We start from the raw sequence: 16,049 nt of genomic DNA on the forward strand, positions 1-16,049 counted from the left end.
CTTTCAATTCTTGTGGTAATATGACATGTTGTTCTTCTGAGGTCATCTTGGCGTTCCTTTATGAGGGCAGCAGAATCCAAAATGCGAGCGAGAAATTCGTGTCTTGTATTCGCTTTTTCTTTGTATTCTGCCCTTTTCATCCATTGCCACAAACACAAAATCTAATCGAGTGAGGTCTGGAGACATTGGTGGCCAATGAAGGGGACCACCACGGCCGGTCCATCGTTCAGGGAAAGTTTGGTTTAGATATTTTATCACCACCCGCGTATAATGCGCAGGAGCTCTGTCATGCTGAAAGTACATACCAATCATTCTGGCCAAGGGAACATCCTCCAATAGTATGCAAATTCGTTTTGCAGAAATTCTAGGTAAATGGGCCCTGTAAGACGATTTTGTAACACAACAGGCCCAACAACTGATTGTCGATGATACCGCACGTTTACAGAGAAGCCAAGTTGAAAATTTGTTTCTACAGTGGAATGTTGATTTTCGTTTGACCACCTATGAGAGTTACGGGTGTTGTTTATACCGTCACGGGTGAAAATAGCTTCATCGCTGAACAGTATTAATGGAATTAATTGGCGATTAGCATTTACCCACCGACAAAATTCCAATCGTTGGGCATCGTCTCCTTGTTGAAGGTGCTGCAGCCGTTGTAAGTGAAATAGATACAAGCCGTGCTCATGTAATGTTCGCCGTATTCTTGTCTGTGGAACACCGATACGCGTAGAAATTCTTCGTGTGCTAATAGTAGGACTACGTTCTACCGATTGAAGATTGTCTTCTATTTCATCCACATTTTGTTCATTTGCATGTTCAGAAGAAATATGAGCGCTGGGAACTGTACCAATCTCACGCAGTAAATGCTCTTAAATCCGGTATTCTGCGGTTAGGGAACCGTCGACGGTATTCTCTACAAGTTGCAGTAGTCTCTATAAAGTCTCTACAACGCCATACCGGCATATTGAGCATGTGTGAAGATATGTGACATTCTTAACAATACTTCTAACACTAAACAGTGTCAGGTTGTAGTAGTAGTAGTGGCATGTGATGCAAGAAAGCAAGCGTATTAGCTTATGCAGCATCAGCCTAAAAAAAAAAAATTACAAAACAATTCCCTCTAAATGTTTGTCCAGTTCATCTTTAAATTTATTTAACCTATCAACGACAGATGGAAGTTTGTTCCAGCAATTAACCACCCGCTGGCTAAAGGCAGATTTCTGCACATCTATTCTACATCTGTCTTTCCTCAATTTGAACTGCTTCTTGGTCATATCTGATTCAAGGAGCTGTGCGGGCGAGTTTCAAACAGCTGTATCTTCGTATCCATTGAGAATTGGGCACATGTTTATATGAACTTTTTACTCAGAATAATCAATACTATAACCTGCCAAAATTACTGTTCCTCCTGAATCACCCTGTATATACAACAACAGGTAAAGACATATAAATACATATGTATCGAAATATATAGAACTAACATACATATACATTATAATACATGGAAACAAATAACAATTTAAAACAAATTAATTCTCCTCAGCTAATTAATTTGTTTTAGTTGGTTTGAACGGAGTAGGTAGGGTTGAACGAAGATTCCATCCTAAATAAGACAATCAGGAAATTGCTACAGCTGTATGTGATGGTACATGTCCTGTATCTTCTGATATCTGTACGCTTTCTCATCACAGAACTTGTGGTGGTCAATCTTCAGGGTATTGTACGTTTTGAGGGTGTTAGCCGAAAAAATCAATACATATTTCAATCGTTTTGCGAATGTCCAAGTCCGATTCATACAATTTACGATCTAGTGTGAGCTTTTCATTGCCGTCGTAGATCTTAAAAAATTTCATCTTTGACAGTATCTCTGTTTCCTCATTGCAAAATGGAATGTGCAGCGTTACCATCTCGCACTTGTACTCGTTGAGATCCTGAGCCAAGTTATAGTTTCAGTAGCGTATTATGCGTGGATACTCTCATTTCTTGCAGATCTCGTTGGCACTGTATGTGTAATTTGTGACAAAGCATGGCAGAGTAACATGATCCAACATGATAATATGATTGTAACAATACAAATACTTGTATTGTTTCAATCATGCTATTCAATAAATGGCTACAATCAAATGGGTAATTAGGCTATTGGCTTAACCTGTTTGAAACATTGATTCGGTAGAGTAGGTAGTGGGCGTGGGCATAAATTACATCGTTCATGATTTCGGTTCTAGCTGTTCGAAATTTAGTAGGTGTCATCAAAGATGTCTACACATAAAACATCTTTCGTGCATATAGGGTACACACACACACGATTTTTTTTTTTTCTTTATCAATGATGTTGATGAAGGTATATTAAGCTTAATGTCAAAGTTTGCAGATGATACAAAGGTTGGCAGGGTTGTTAATGACAGTAATTGTAGTGCACTACTGCTACAATGTCTAGAACATTTGGTCAGATGGGCTGAGGGGTGGCAACTGAAGTTTAACATTGTCAAATGTAAAGTGCTGCATGTGGGAAGCAGTAACCCCAGAGTGACATATCAACTGTTTAGTACTACACTCAAGGTAGTGGAGAATGAAAGAGAACTGGGGGTAATTGTGCAGTCAGATATGAAGTTTTCTGAGCAGTGAAGACAGGTTGCCAGCATAAGTCAAGGGGTATTGTCAATGATATACAGGAATTTTGTTAGTAGCAAAAAAGTAGGTAAATATCCCTTTGTATAAGGCAATGGTCAGGCCATGCCCTGCGTACAGGTCTGGAGGCCTCATTTAGGAAGGATGTGGAGTTGCTAGAACGAGTATAAAGAAGGGAAACAAGGCTGGTGAAGGGAACAAATGGTTTCTCTTAAGAAGAAAGACTTAAGTTCTGAAAATTGCAGCGTCTGTAGACTAGGCACCTGCAAGATAATCTGATTGAGGTGTATAAGGCCTTGAATGGTTTGAGCGTGCTCAATACTGATTGATGGGATACTTCTGCTTGCTCAGATTTAGAACCCGAGGGGGCATAGATTCAAATTGAGCAAAGACAGTTGTCAAATAGATGTGCAGAAATTTTCCTTTAACCAGCGGGTGGTTGATTGTTGGAACAAACTTTCATCTGTCGTTCTGAAGGTTGATAGCTTAAATAAATTCAAGACAGAAGTAGACAAACATTTGGAACAAATGGATGGGTGAAAATGAGTTTTTTTCTTTTCTTTTTTTTTTTTTGGCTGATGCTATATAAGCTTGCTTTCTTGCATCTTATTCCTCAACTAATGCTAAAATCTTCTATGCATGGTGAAATTCTGTAATGAGTTTCTTAGGGAAATACACGCGTAATCGCAAAGGACATGAGACAACTGTTGTTGTAATAGGGCTCTAGGAGCACCTGCGACTAAAGCCGTATTTCTCCGTGTATACTGCGTGTGTTCTGTGGTCAATTTTCTGTTTTCTGGACGAAAAATCCGAATTCCCGGGAGACAAAAACCATGCCTAAGGCCTAAGAACTCAGTCATGTTGTGATAAAGTAACCATAAAAATAATTCTCGTCATCGATGGGACTTGAACTCAGGTCTTTTTTTCACCCAGTGGGGTGAAGATGGTGATTCTACCAACTGAGCAACCCACGAGGGCCGCAGTACAGCCTAGGGCTCGCAACAAGATTGTGGACATTTGGGGTGTCAACACAGTTCAACTACCTTAAAATCCAATACTTAATATCCGGCACGGTGGAAAGACAACTTGTGTAATGAGCCCGCTAATTATCATATTATCCTTATCTCCAAAAAACCCTTTAAGCTGTTCTAAATCTCTAAATTTTCAAATTCCCAAACTATTAGTGAAATACGAGATGGGCGGGAATTTTCCTTCTATCCTCCTCCTCTTTCTTTCGCCTACTTAACCCCCCCCCCCCCACTTTTTTGAAATACGACAATGGAACGTGCTTGGATTATATAAATGTCTGCGCGGTAGCACAGTGGTATCGTTATAGTTCTCCCCACACCGACTAGAAAAGGCCTGGGTTCGAATCCCGTCGATGACGCCAGGAACTTTAATGGGTTTTTTTAACTCCGTGGCTGAGTTAGTCGGTCTGAGGCGTAGATAGCAAGGTTTCCCCCCCCCTATTTCTGGGGGGGGACAGGCAAATCTAACAAGAACACACGAAATTTACAGGCACAAATACGGGTTTATGTAAGCAATTTCGGGTAACCCGAAAATATATATATATATATTTTTTTTTTTTTTTTTTTTTTTTTTTTTTGGGCCATATAAATACGGCCATCGACACGTGTTCGCTTCTCCTTTGAAGATGGTATAAGCGAAAATCCCCCAATGAAGCATTAGCGGGTTTTGATTACACAAGTTGTCTGTTCAACATGCCGTAGTATCAAGTTTCGATACAATAGGATTCCCATGTTTTTTATACGTACTCAATATCCATTAATTATTTTATGTTAGAGGAAGGGAAGCAGAGGACCATATCATTGAATTCCGATTCCCATGAATACATGGGAATCGGAACAAAAATGTTTTTATGTACCGCGTGGCAAGTTTGTGTTATTTACTCCAGTAATTTCCTGTCCTATCGCCAACAATTGCTAATAGAGTTTTTGCCTTAGTGTTGGAAAAGTGTTGTTGTAAGGCCAGGCCTTCATCCTACATAAGCTCTAGATCAGTGTAAACGAGACCTTCTGGACTCTAATACCGTTGATGTCTACGTTCTTCTTCAAGTTGGTGAAAGATATTTGAGCTGACTTGGCGGGGTTTATGGGTAGGCCAATATTCTTGAGATAAAGGTCAACATTTTTCTATTAGGGCAGTGTCATGAGCGTTGATAGCGTCAGATTTATCGATCTATACAAGTGCTACAATCAGGATGCGTAGAGATAGAGAGAGAGAGAAAGGGGTCCAAAGCGCCAGCAAAAAATATGGAAGAAAGGACGCTGGGGGACTCCTCTGTAGATGACGTAGTTCCATTGGAAGATCCTGTGTTCAACCCTCAAATGCTTCTGTTTGAGAATGGAAACGTTCTTTCATTTCCCATATTGTATTGTGATGACAACTATTGCAGTGACTTGCCCTTCAGCCGTACAGTGAGCTGCACCCTCTACCTACCACGAACATCCACCTTGTGTAATCCTTTACAGTTCCGTGGGCGGGAGGTGGTTTGGCTCGTTCGACAATTCTTTGTACACCTTAACCACAGTGGGCCGTCAGCAACCCTGAAATATGTAAGCACCGGATGCATGAACTCCCACAATCATGTTCTTTTGAAAGTCCATGATATCGTTACTACCTCCATAACTGTTACTTTGTCTCTCTGACTTCCTGACAAGATGCAAATTGCCAATGCCGTAGCATAGGAGCTGTTTGGCGTTTTTTTATAAATTGCTAGCTAAGCAGCATAGTCCATTACTAATGAGGTGGTTATAAATTAGTCATCACTGACTTTATTCCCTGTTCAGGCTCTAACATATTGCCGGAGAAGTTCCTTTCTCTAAAATTTCAGCTTCTTATTACTACAAAGCGTACTTTATAATAGCATATGGGGAGAAATCATGAAAACAGAGATCTGTACTAGTTCTTTCTTTAATTTACTGAAACTACTCTGTTCTACTACACTAGATAGAATCCTGTTCCAACAATGAAATAATCGCTAGCTGTGGGAAAACTTTCACACATCTTTCTAGCAACCATCCTTCCTCACTTTGAATTTATACATCCTCATGTGTGTAGTCTGAGAAAGAGAGTTCCATGAACATTGAGCTTATTCAATCCATTCAAAAGCTTAAAAACCTCAATCAGTTCACCTCACAGGTGCTTAGTCGCGATATTCTGCAATTTTCAGAACTGACGCCTTTCTTGGTAAGAGCGCCGTTCTGTTCACCTCACTAGTCTTGTTACTATTTGTATCCCTTCCAATGTATATCCATTTCTTTCCTAAAATGAGGCTTTAAGATCTGTATGCAGCACTCCAGATGTGGACTAACTATTGACTTGTGTAATGGGATAATGGCTTCTTGTCTCTACTGGTAAAATTCTTGTATATCATTGACAAAACCCCATGATCTGTCTTGGCAGCCTGTGTGCGTACTGCTCAGAGCACTTCATATTTGACTGCACAATTACTCCCAAAGTTTTTTTTTTTATTGTACACTACGCGCAGGGTACTATCACACATTTGGTACGTTAATTTAGGTTTACTGCTCCCCATATAAAGTACCCATTTGTCAATATTAAACTTTATTTGCCACTTCTTAGCCCAACTGCATAATTTTTCTAGATCGTTTTGTAGTAGCATTCCTGTTATTAACCATTATGGCAGCCTTTGTATTATCATATGCGAATTTAGACATTAAGTTTTATATGCCTTCATGTGTATCATTCGTAAATATAGAAAACAATTCTGGGCGCAGCACTGAAAATTGGAGAACTTCGTTATTAAGTGTAGTCAAAGAAGAGCAGTGCCTGTTGATAATTATTCTTTTTCTTCTCCCACTCCACCATCCCTTTATCTATAGCAGTGACTTGTCCCTAATGCTTCACTGCTCCTATCTATACAGCAGTCTTTTATGTGGAACAGTGTCAAACAGTGTCACAAGCGTTTCTGAAATCTAAGTATAATATACCAAATTAATTTTTGTATCCTGTTCCTTTGTTTCTTCCTTGGCGTATCCAGCTTACATTTATTTAATAAAAAAAACGAATTAGATAGTATGAATCAGAGCTGTAATTCTCAATACGTTCTACGTTGATATTAATATTTGTAAAATAATAAGAGGGGTTTACCTCAATATAGTACGTAGATTGTGTTAAATTGATTTGAATTGTGTTAAATTGGTTTTTAATTATTTATTTTTTACTCTAATGTAAGTTTTAGATTTTTTCATTTTAATTTCTGAGAGTATCATACGGAAGTGTTCTACGTACTATATTGAGGTAAACTCCACTCCTCTTATTATTTTACAAATATAAAAAAAACGAAAAGTACAATATCAGAAAGTAATGCGACTGAAAAGAATGTGTGGATATGTTTGTTTAGTCTGTAATCTCAGATATGCTTACCAGGCGAGAATGGTAGATGACCATGTAGAAGTAAAGAACAAGTAGTACAAGCATTCTGGTTTTCAACGAACTGCATTGGCTCCTACAGAAAAACAGAATTGCGAATTATTAAAGATTGGAGTATGTGATACATTCTCTCCAAAGTTTATTACATGAGTATATCATACATTCTCTTTCAAACTATTTCGATTATATAAGTGGAAATCGAAAATATACTCTGTAATAAAGATATATGGAATAGAAGTATGTCTGCCAATTGCGAAACTTGATGATGTATGTAAGAGTATTTTTTTTTATCGTCCATCAGTTTTTATGGGTACTAAAGGATGTACGGTAATCCATGTGTGAGTGCTAATGACTTAGATATAAAAGCACTTTTGATTTGGTCAAGAAATATCATGCTAGAAAAATGTCACGAAAGCAGACAAAATATTCTTCTGTTTACATTTCTTCCCAGACATGATAGGAGGAAACATATGACGAAAGTAACTGTAGACTAGAGGGACTGTGCACGGCATATCATGGGAAATTTTTCTCGGAATGCCTTGTCCTAGTTAAGATAAAGAATTTTGTAAAGATGAAATTCATTTAAACAGAGAAGATGTAAGGTTTTGCTAATGTCATTGAGGTGACCTTAACAGGTCAGGGAAATTGCTAATTCAGGAGAGGATAGGGGAGTCATTGCAGGTTATTGATATGGGCCAAAGTCATACTTGTTTCCACCTGTCATTACTTCTGTCCGACCAATAATTACTTTATGCACAGAAAGAAACACTAAAGTAAGCAAGAAAAAAAAAAAAAAAAAAAAAAAAGGCACCAGCAATTACATAACACCGGGAAAAAGGTGTGTGTAACCAGCTATAATGGAGGCATCAGGCTTATAAAAATCCAAAAAAAAAAAAAATAAATAAAATAAATAAATAAATAAAATAATAAAGAAAAATACACAATTAAATTGTTCATAGTATTGTAAATAAATTAAACAAATTGAATTTCTTATTAGTTCAACAAATGCTGATATTATCGTACTAATGAAGTCAGTGTTATCCATAGTGGTTTCGTCACTTGTCATTGTTTGTGGCAGTCCGGGTTTGAGTCCCATCGATTACTTGGGGAAATTACTAGGGGACTCTTCAGTCTAGGTTTAGTTCAACTCCACAGTTATTTTCAAGTTGGCTGAAGGTTCACTAAATCCAAGATAATATCGCAGTATCCTGTTGGTAGTGGCCAGCCATTTAGTATGGAATAAATAGATTTCGGTGATTCATTTTTCTCAATCGTGGTACACAGTTACCGTTGCCCACTGCTTCGCTTATATTTAGTAGGCATTTTTGGTCAGAACTTAGGATTTAGAAGTCTTATTTGAATAATTTATCTTTCACCTATCATCATTCTGCTATACAGAAATTTACAATAAGTAAGTACGAGGGTAAATCAACAAATGAACGAAATTTGTGTGCGAAATTACGCCCCGTGTCAGAACAGGCTGCAAGGGTCATTACACCTACTTCGTTGTTAGATAAATCTGTGCCTATGTCGCTAGTTGCATGTTAATATGATCCATGTTTAATCGTGTCGGTTCCGCTTTCCAACTGCATCGTTTGAACAGATCTGTGATTTGCCTTTCCGGATTCACGAAAAAAATGTTAGCACAATATGGAGAAATGCGTATTAGTCAAAGAAAAGTTTACGAAACATTTAGGAGTAGAACACGTTTAGTTGACGAAGACTAAACGTGTTCTGCTCCTAAATGTTCAGGCCGTTCGATAATTATCGAACGGCCTGAACGGCTGATTTGATAGCATTAGCATTAGCATTAGTAGAGGCATTTGATGCAAGAAAGCAAGCTTATGCAGCATCAGCCAAAAAAAAAAATAAAAAATAAATACATAAATAAATAAATAAATAAAAAATAACCACTTCCACTTCACCCCTCTGTTCTTTCGAAACACCTGTCCAGCTGAGCCTTAAACTTATTTAGGCTATCAACTTCCACGACAAGGGAAGGAAGTCTGTTCCACCAACCAACCACCCGCTGGCTAAAGGCAAATTTCCTCACGTCTATCCTACATCTGTCTTTCCTCAATTTGAATTTATGCCCTCTCAGGTGATTATTCTGAGCAAGAGGAAGAATCCCATCAGCATTGAGCATGCTCAAACCATTCAAGGCTTTATACACCTCTATCAGACCACCTCGCTGGTGCCTAGTCTCCAGACACTGTAATTTGCAAAACTTAAGCCTTTCTCCGTAAGAGCACCCCTTTGTTCCATTAACCAATCTTGTTGCCTTCTCTGTACTCGTTCCAGCATCTCTACATCCTTCTTGAAATGAGGCCTCCAGACCTGTACAGTACTCTAGGTGTGGCCTGACCATTGCCTTATACAAGGGAATAATCACCTCCTTATCCCTGCTAGAAAAATTCCTATATATCATCGACAATACACCATGAGCTACTCTTGCAGCCCGTCTGCACTGCTCAGAAAACTTCATATCTGCCTGCACAACCACCCCCAGGTCCCTTTCATTCTCTACCACTGCCAGTGTAGTACCACAGAGTTGATACGTTGCTCTGGGGTTGCTGTTTCCCATATGTAGTACTTTACATTTGTCAATGTTAAACTTCATTTGCCACCTCTCAGCCCATCTGCTCAACCTTTCCAGATCCTGTTGCAGTAGCATAGTGTCAGTAGTGTCCTTGACAACCCTGCCAACCTTCGTATCGTCTGCAAACTTGGACATTAAGCTTGATATACCATCATCAATATCATTTATAAATACAGAAAACAATAATGGACCCAATACTGAACCCTGAGGGACTCCACTAATAACATTAGTCCACGATGAGCAGTGTCCATTGATTACCACTCTTGTCTTCTCCCCCTCAACCACCCCTTTATCCATAGCAGCAATTTGCCTCCAATGCCACACTGCTCCAATTTGTGCAGCAGTCTTCCATGTGCAACAGTATCAAAAGCCTTTCTAAGATCCAAGTATATAATATCAAAGTTATTCCCTGCATCCAGTTCTTTTGTGACTGCATCATAGTATCCAATCAAATTGGTCAGGCAAGACTTCCCCTTAACAAAACCATGCTGTGTCCGAGCTATAACTGAAGTCTTGTCTAGATGATCCTGCAGTGCTTCTTTAACCAGTGCCTCCATTAATTTTCGGGGAACAGAAGTTAAACTAACAGGTCTATAATTACTTGTGTTGCCCCTTGATCCTCCTTTGTGAATTGGGATCACGTTTGCACATCTCCAGTCCATGGGTACTTCCCCTGAGTCTAAGGAAGCTCTCATAATTATGGCTAAGGGTTTGCTTACTTCCTTTGCTGCCTCCTTTAATATAACTGGATAGATCCCATCGACCCCAGGTACCTTTCTTGTTTTTATCTTCAACAATTTCTCCTCCACTTTACTCTCGGTTATTATAAGATTCTCTAGCTTACTGCCAGAGATGAATAAACCTCTGGCATTTCCCTCGCTGAATAACTCGTCATGTGTGAACGTCGATGCAAAATATTCATTTAGTTTGTTAGCTACCTGAGCAGGATCATCAACAGTTGACCCATCGATATCAAGTGGACCAATCTGATTCATTCCCTTCCTTCTAGAGTTTACATAAGTAAAGAACTCTTTGCTGTTTTTCTTTGCATCCCTTGCCAAAGATTTCTCGTAATCTGGCTTCGCCTGCCTAACCTCCTTTGTAACTTGGTTACAGATCAACTTGTATCTCTCATAGGCTTCTGTGTCACGTGTTAATTTGTATGTATCCCATGCATTTTCTTCTCTGCCATATGTCTCATTAGTTCATCTGACATCCACTTAGGCCTAAACCTTGAACAATATTTCTTAGTTGGTATATGAAGCCTAGTAGCTTCCAAGATAAGTTCTTTGAATGCTTCCCATTTTGAATTTGCTGTTGGTAACATCGTCAGTTGGTCCCACTGTATAGAATTTAAATACTGTCTCAGTCCATCGTAGTCGCCTTTACGAAAGCAATAACCCTTCTCTTTACCCCTAATGGTAGTTACGTCTTTGAGTAAATCCCACTTCAGCACTCTGTGATCACTGCCACCTAGTGGTTCATTTACCTGAAGATTCTTAATGCACGAAGAATCACTACTGATAATCAAATCAAGAGTATTACTCCCTCTAGTTTCCTCCCGAACATGCTGATGTAGAAAACAATCATCCAATAAATCCACAAAAGCCTTGCTAGTGTGTGAGTGACCAGTCCCCAAATTCCAGTCAATATCTGGGAAATTAAAATCCCCCATTATAAGACTCTCTGATTTACTGGCCCACTCTATTTTACTGTACAATCTCTTATTATACTCATCAGAGTCATTAGGCCTATAGCACACTCCTATTCTCAATTTTGATCTCCCAATGCTTATGTCACACCAAACTGACTCGACACTTCACTGTCCAACAATGTCGACTGGCTTCACTTCCTTGGGTTTTATGTATTTCTTAACTAATAGCATAACACCTCCTCCCTTCCTATCCTGTCTATCCCTTCTGTTGACATTGTACTCCCCAAATTCCGGTTCTGCATTCCTTATTCTGTGTGACACCGCGTCTCTGAAATCCCCACAATATCTGCCTTTGATGTTTTTAGCAATACCTCTAATTCATCAAATTTATTTATTAAACTCCTAGCATTGGTGTACACGCAAGTATACATGCACCTGTTGTTTTTCTAAGTACCCTAACACAACCCATGTGTTTACTTGTACCCCGATGATTCCAAGCAGTCTCTGAAATATCCTGCATCTTATTTTCCAGGCTGCGACTCATTCCAAAAAAACCGAACTGCAGCACGTTGTTCATTAACGGCGCAATTAGAAAATGGAACCATGATTTCACCTCAGTGTCAGTTTTACCCACAATTATTTTTATTTTTTGGTTTGCCCTCGTAATTTCCCAGCAGAAGCAGTGATAATCAGATAATCAGGCTTTGCTCTGCCACTTCTAAACGTTCACCCATATGTACACTTTTATTTGATTAATTCAGTTTTCTCTAAATTGGGCTAAATATTCTTCTGTGACTCTTGGATGATGTAACCCCTTCTGACCACAAAAAAAAAAAAAAAAACCGAACTGCAGCACGTTGTTCATTAACGGCGCAATTAGAAAATAGAACCATGGTTTCACCTCAGTGTCAGTTTTACCCACAGTTATTTTTATTTTTTGGTTTGCCCTCGTAATTTCCCAGCAGAACCAGTGAATCTGTGCGATCATTAAGTGTTTCCAGTGGCTGAAGGAGATGACGCAGTAGAAGTTCATTTTCGTGTAGCTGGCACGCAATCTACTGTACCGGCTTTTCAATAATTTGCTTGATTAATGCAATAATGCCATTCTGCAAGTTCCGAAATTGTAACTCCGTTCCGTGTCATTGTGCTGATATTAGTACTGCTGCCTCCTACCGTCGCAGGAGTGATATGTTCATAGTGGTTGGATCCAGGCCATGAACCAGAACAACATGTTCCTCATTTACAGTATTAATGGCATTCTTCCCATTTCCTTATCAATTACTGTTGTAGAGTTTTTAGGCGCATCAGCTAAGGCCATATTGCTCCGTATAAACTGTCTGTAAATCGTGCGTGTGTTCTGAGGTCGATTTTCTGTTTGCTGGACGAAAAACTTCCCCGGAGGAAAACCATTCTCCTGTTGCCTGACACCGACTAACTCAGCCACGTTGTGAAAAATAACCATAAAAATTCTTCACATCAACGACGGGACTCGGAACTCAGGCCGTTTTACACGGTGTTGGGGAGAACAGTTATCTTACCAACTGTGCTATCCACAAGGGCTTATCAATTACTGCAGTGTTATCCACTCGACAATCGAAATATAAGCCTTCCATGAGTTGAGTTTCTCCCTTTATTTTATTCAGCAGTTCTGTCCTATTCCTATTTTCTCTCTCTCTCTCTCTCTCTCTCTCTCTCTCTCTCTCTCTCTCTCTCTCTCTCTGCTTTTATCTCTTAATTTTGATGTGATGTGCTTGCTCTGTGCTAATTTTCACACCGTGTACTGCACTTGCCATTATTGCAAACACTTTCGTTGAACATGTTAATCCTTTCACATGCCTGTGCCAACGATGGTAAAGGTAGTTACATTTGATGCGCAGGTGACTTCTGCTTCTGTTTGTCTGACGCTGCAAGGATTCATGGATCGGAGCCTAGCAAATATAGTCGATTTCAATATTTCTATTTCTGAAGGACATGAATTCAGTGCTTGGAATTGTCTGGGCGGTATACTGACACAAAGCTTTCTATCAAGTTTCGCTAAACACAGTCACTTTATCTTTTCTATTTTTCCTTAGCTGGAGTTTCAAGGTAGTTTTAATGCTTGTGTTAATTCCATTCTTATATATCTTCTGTTCAATTTTCTGATCTGTTCGGAAGGTTTGCTTCCTTTCCGGTAGCTTCTGTAGTTTTTGGTAATAGCATTTCGATAAATCGGTGCACCTACAGGCTATAATATGAAACATTGTCTTCGCATCTTTATTTTTGGAGTCTCAAGCCTCGCTTTGATATCACTGACCTCACTAGATCCCTGTATTGATCGTGGTAATCATAGAATATGTTCAAAACACTTTCTTATAGACACCTAGGTTATAGATATCATGACCGAAATTTTTACACCTTGTTTTCAGGTATCCTGGATGTTTATTTTAGAGAGGGCTATTTACCGTAGTTCCTTCCTCGCAGGCAAATCTTGCACAAGAAAGAAATGACATCTCATTATATCCTGCTATGTAGACAGAACATTGCTTTCAAGGATTCTTCGTTGTTTGCCTACTAATTTTTGCACTCATTTTTATAGCGCTTTCGGATTCTTGTTCAGCCGTTAGTGTGGTAACAGAATCCGAAAGAATCGGAAGTCATGTTTCATCATGCTTATCTACTCTTTCTCATCATTTATCATTATTGGACGTTCAGCTTTGCCGATCAGTTTGATAAATTAACCGTTTGCTTTCCTATAGGTATCAGTTATGCATGCAAATTGTCATTTAAATCCGTTCGTTCTTTCTAGGTGGCACTGTTTCAGTGACGAGAGGTGCATATTAACTATCTTGTGATCTGATTTGTCGCCTTCGAAGTGTTTCTTCTATAAGTGTTTCTTATATGTACTCATATTTTCTTTATTTATGATTGAGTGATGCCTACTATCCACCATGTAGCTTTAACAAGATTTATTCAAATTAAAGTGAAATAGATCAGTATCAAACCGTAACTGAGACTTACTTTTCCATATCATTACAAGTTTCATCCTTCTGGAAAGCGCTGCCAGAATCAACCTCGATTAAGATTACGTATATGGTTACCATAGCGAAGAGCATCACCATCTTTAACAAGTAGTTAAGTTTTAGAAATGCTGCGCAAGCTACCATCGTTAGGATCCATGTAAAGACAAAATACTGCAATAAATAAGATAAAATAAAAATTGAAAGTGGAATATTTATATTGCATAAATAATTTCTCTGGAATTCTGTGATATGTATAATTAAACTAATGATTGAAAAAATGCCATTAGTACGAGAGTGAGATTATCATATTACCTGAGGATAGTGATAAGTCACAGTCTCCAGATAGGTTCCGTTGGTGATGTTAATGACATCGAAAGAATTGTCAAATGAAAACTACAAACAAAAAATAATTGTGATGAGATTGAGTTAACTTATATGTTCCTTAGTGACAGGTTTATTATTAACATAGCATAATATCAGACACCCAGTTTATCATGTATATTATCCTCCCAAAAGTGGTGGGACACCAACAATATCGAAGAAGAAATATGCTTTTATTAAAGAAATTAATAACGTTTTGTTCAACATTTCGCGTGACTGGCAGCATTCGTTTTTCGTGAAGACTTTTTGTGCTGCCTAGCCACTTTATTAGAACCATGAGCTTATAGTATATTGGACCGCCGTTGATCCAAATCATTCCTTCAGCACGGTGTGACATCGAGTCAAAAAGGTGTTTAAAAGTGCTTCGAGGTATATTGGCCCCTTTATATGAGATAACTGACAATTCCTGGAGTGGCGTGGGCAGAGGACTGTGATGACTCACATCCCTTTCCCATTGTGAAAGGGATGTGAGTCATCACAAAAGGTGTTTAAAAGTTCCTCGAGGTATATTGGCCCCTTTATATGAGATAACTGACAATTCCTGGAGTGGCGTGGGCAGAGGACTGTGATGACTCACATCCCTTTCCCATTGATCCTACAGATATTCAACGGGATTGAGGTCCAAGGATTGGGCTAGCCAGACTGTTGCTTGAAGTCTTTTGCTCATGAGGTTATAATCAATTCCTCCCACAATGGATGGAAAAGGTCTCGGTTCTAATCCTGTCTGTATCCTGAACTTTTTCCGATCTTCAAACTTTTCACAACATTTAGTCTTTCACTGCTTGCTTTGGTTATGCCATAGCATGCAGTGACACATTACTGATATGGCAACCGACAGCCATTCCTCTTTAGTACTCCATAAGTTCATTGTTGCGATTCACACTGGCTATTGCTGATATTTCTGGTGTTTCCTGCCTTATCTTTACGCAAATAATAAAATTATTTGGGTAACCCTGACTGGAACTTTACTAACTTTAGTTAGGTGTCCGAATACTTTTAAGAGTGCAGTATATATTTAATATGTAAATACACACTGCCGATGGAATTGTGACCATCTTCGCTGAAATTTAAAATTCTGTATTTAAAAGGTTCTATTTTTAAATTTTAAACAGTTGTTCCCTCAACCAATTGTTTGTCGATCAACTAAGTCCTGTATTTTTAAACATGAAAGTTTGATTTGATTTCAGGTAATAAGTTTGTCGTGATCTTATTATGTGACAAAATATTATTAAATAAAATAAAGATATATAAATTAATAAAAGGGTGAGTTAAAGCAATAATAACTGTCAGTTACCAATATCACAGGGACTGTTCATACCAAATACAAGCTGCTAATATTTGTGTTGCCTTAAAAGAGGCAGTAAAAATATAT

General features: G+C 38.6%; 1 protein-coding gene across 2 annotated transcripts in view; it reads right to left on the bottom strand.

Annotated features, from left to right (window-relative positions):
- The window catches only part of LOC150084415 (adenylate cyclase type 8-like), a 405,296-nt gene that overhangs the window by 92,022 nt on the left and 297,225 nt on the right, over positions 1-16,049 (bottom strand). For both annotated transcript variants that reach the window (XM_090375213.1, XM_090375212.1), the window contains exons 14-16: positions 14,609-14,689; positions 14,295-14,467; positions 7,039-7,120 (exon numbers count right to left, since the gene is read on the bottom strand). In XM_090375213.1, coding sequence (XP_090231339.1) covers positions 7,039-7,120; positions 14,295-14,467; positions 14,609-14,689 — 336 coding nt within the window. The remainder of the gene's footprint in view (positions 1-7,038; positions 7,121-14,294; positions 14,468-14,608; positions 14,690-16,049) is intronic.

This window comes from Mastigoproctus giganteus, chromosome 6 (genome assembly GCF_048544385.1).
Source record: "Mastigoproctus giganteus isolate SK-2022 chromosome 6, ASM4854438v1, whole genome shotgun sequence".
Taxonomy (NCBI): domain Eukaryota; kingdom Metazoa; phylum Arthropoda; class Arachnida; order Uropygi; family Thelyphonidae; genus Mastigoproctus; species Mastigoproctus giganteus.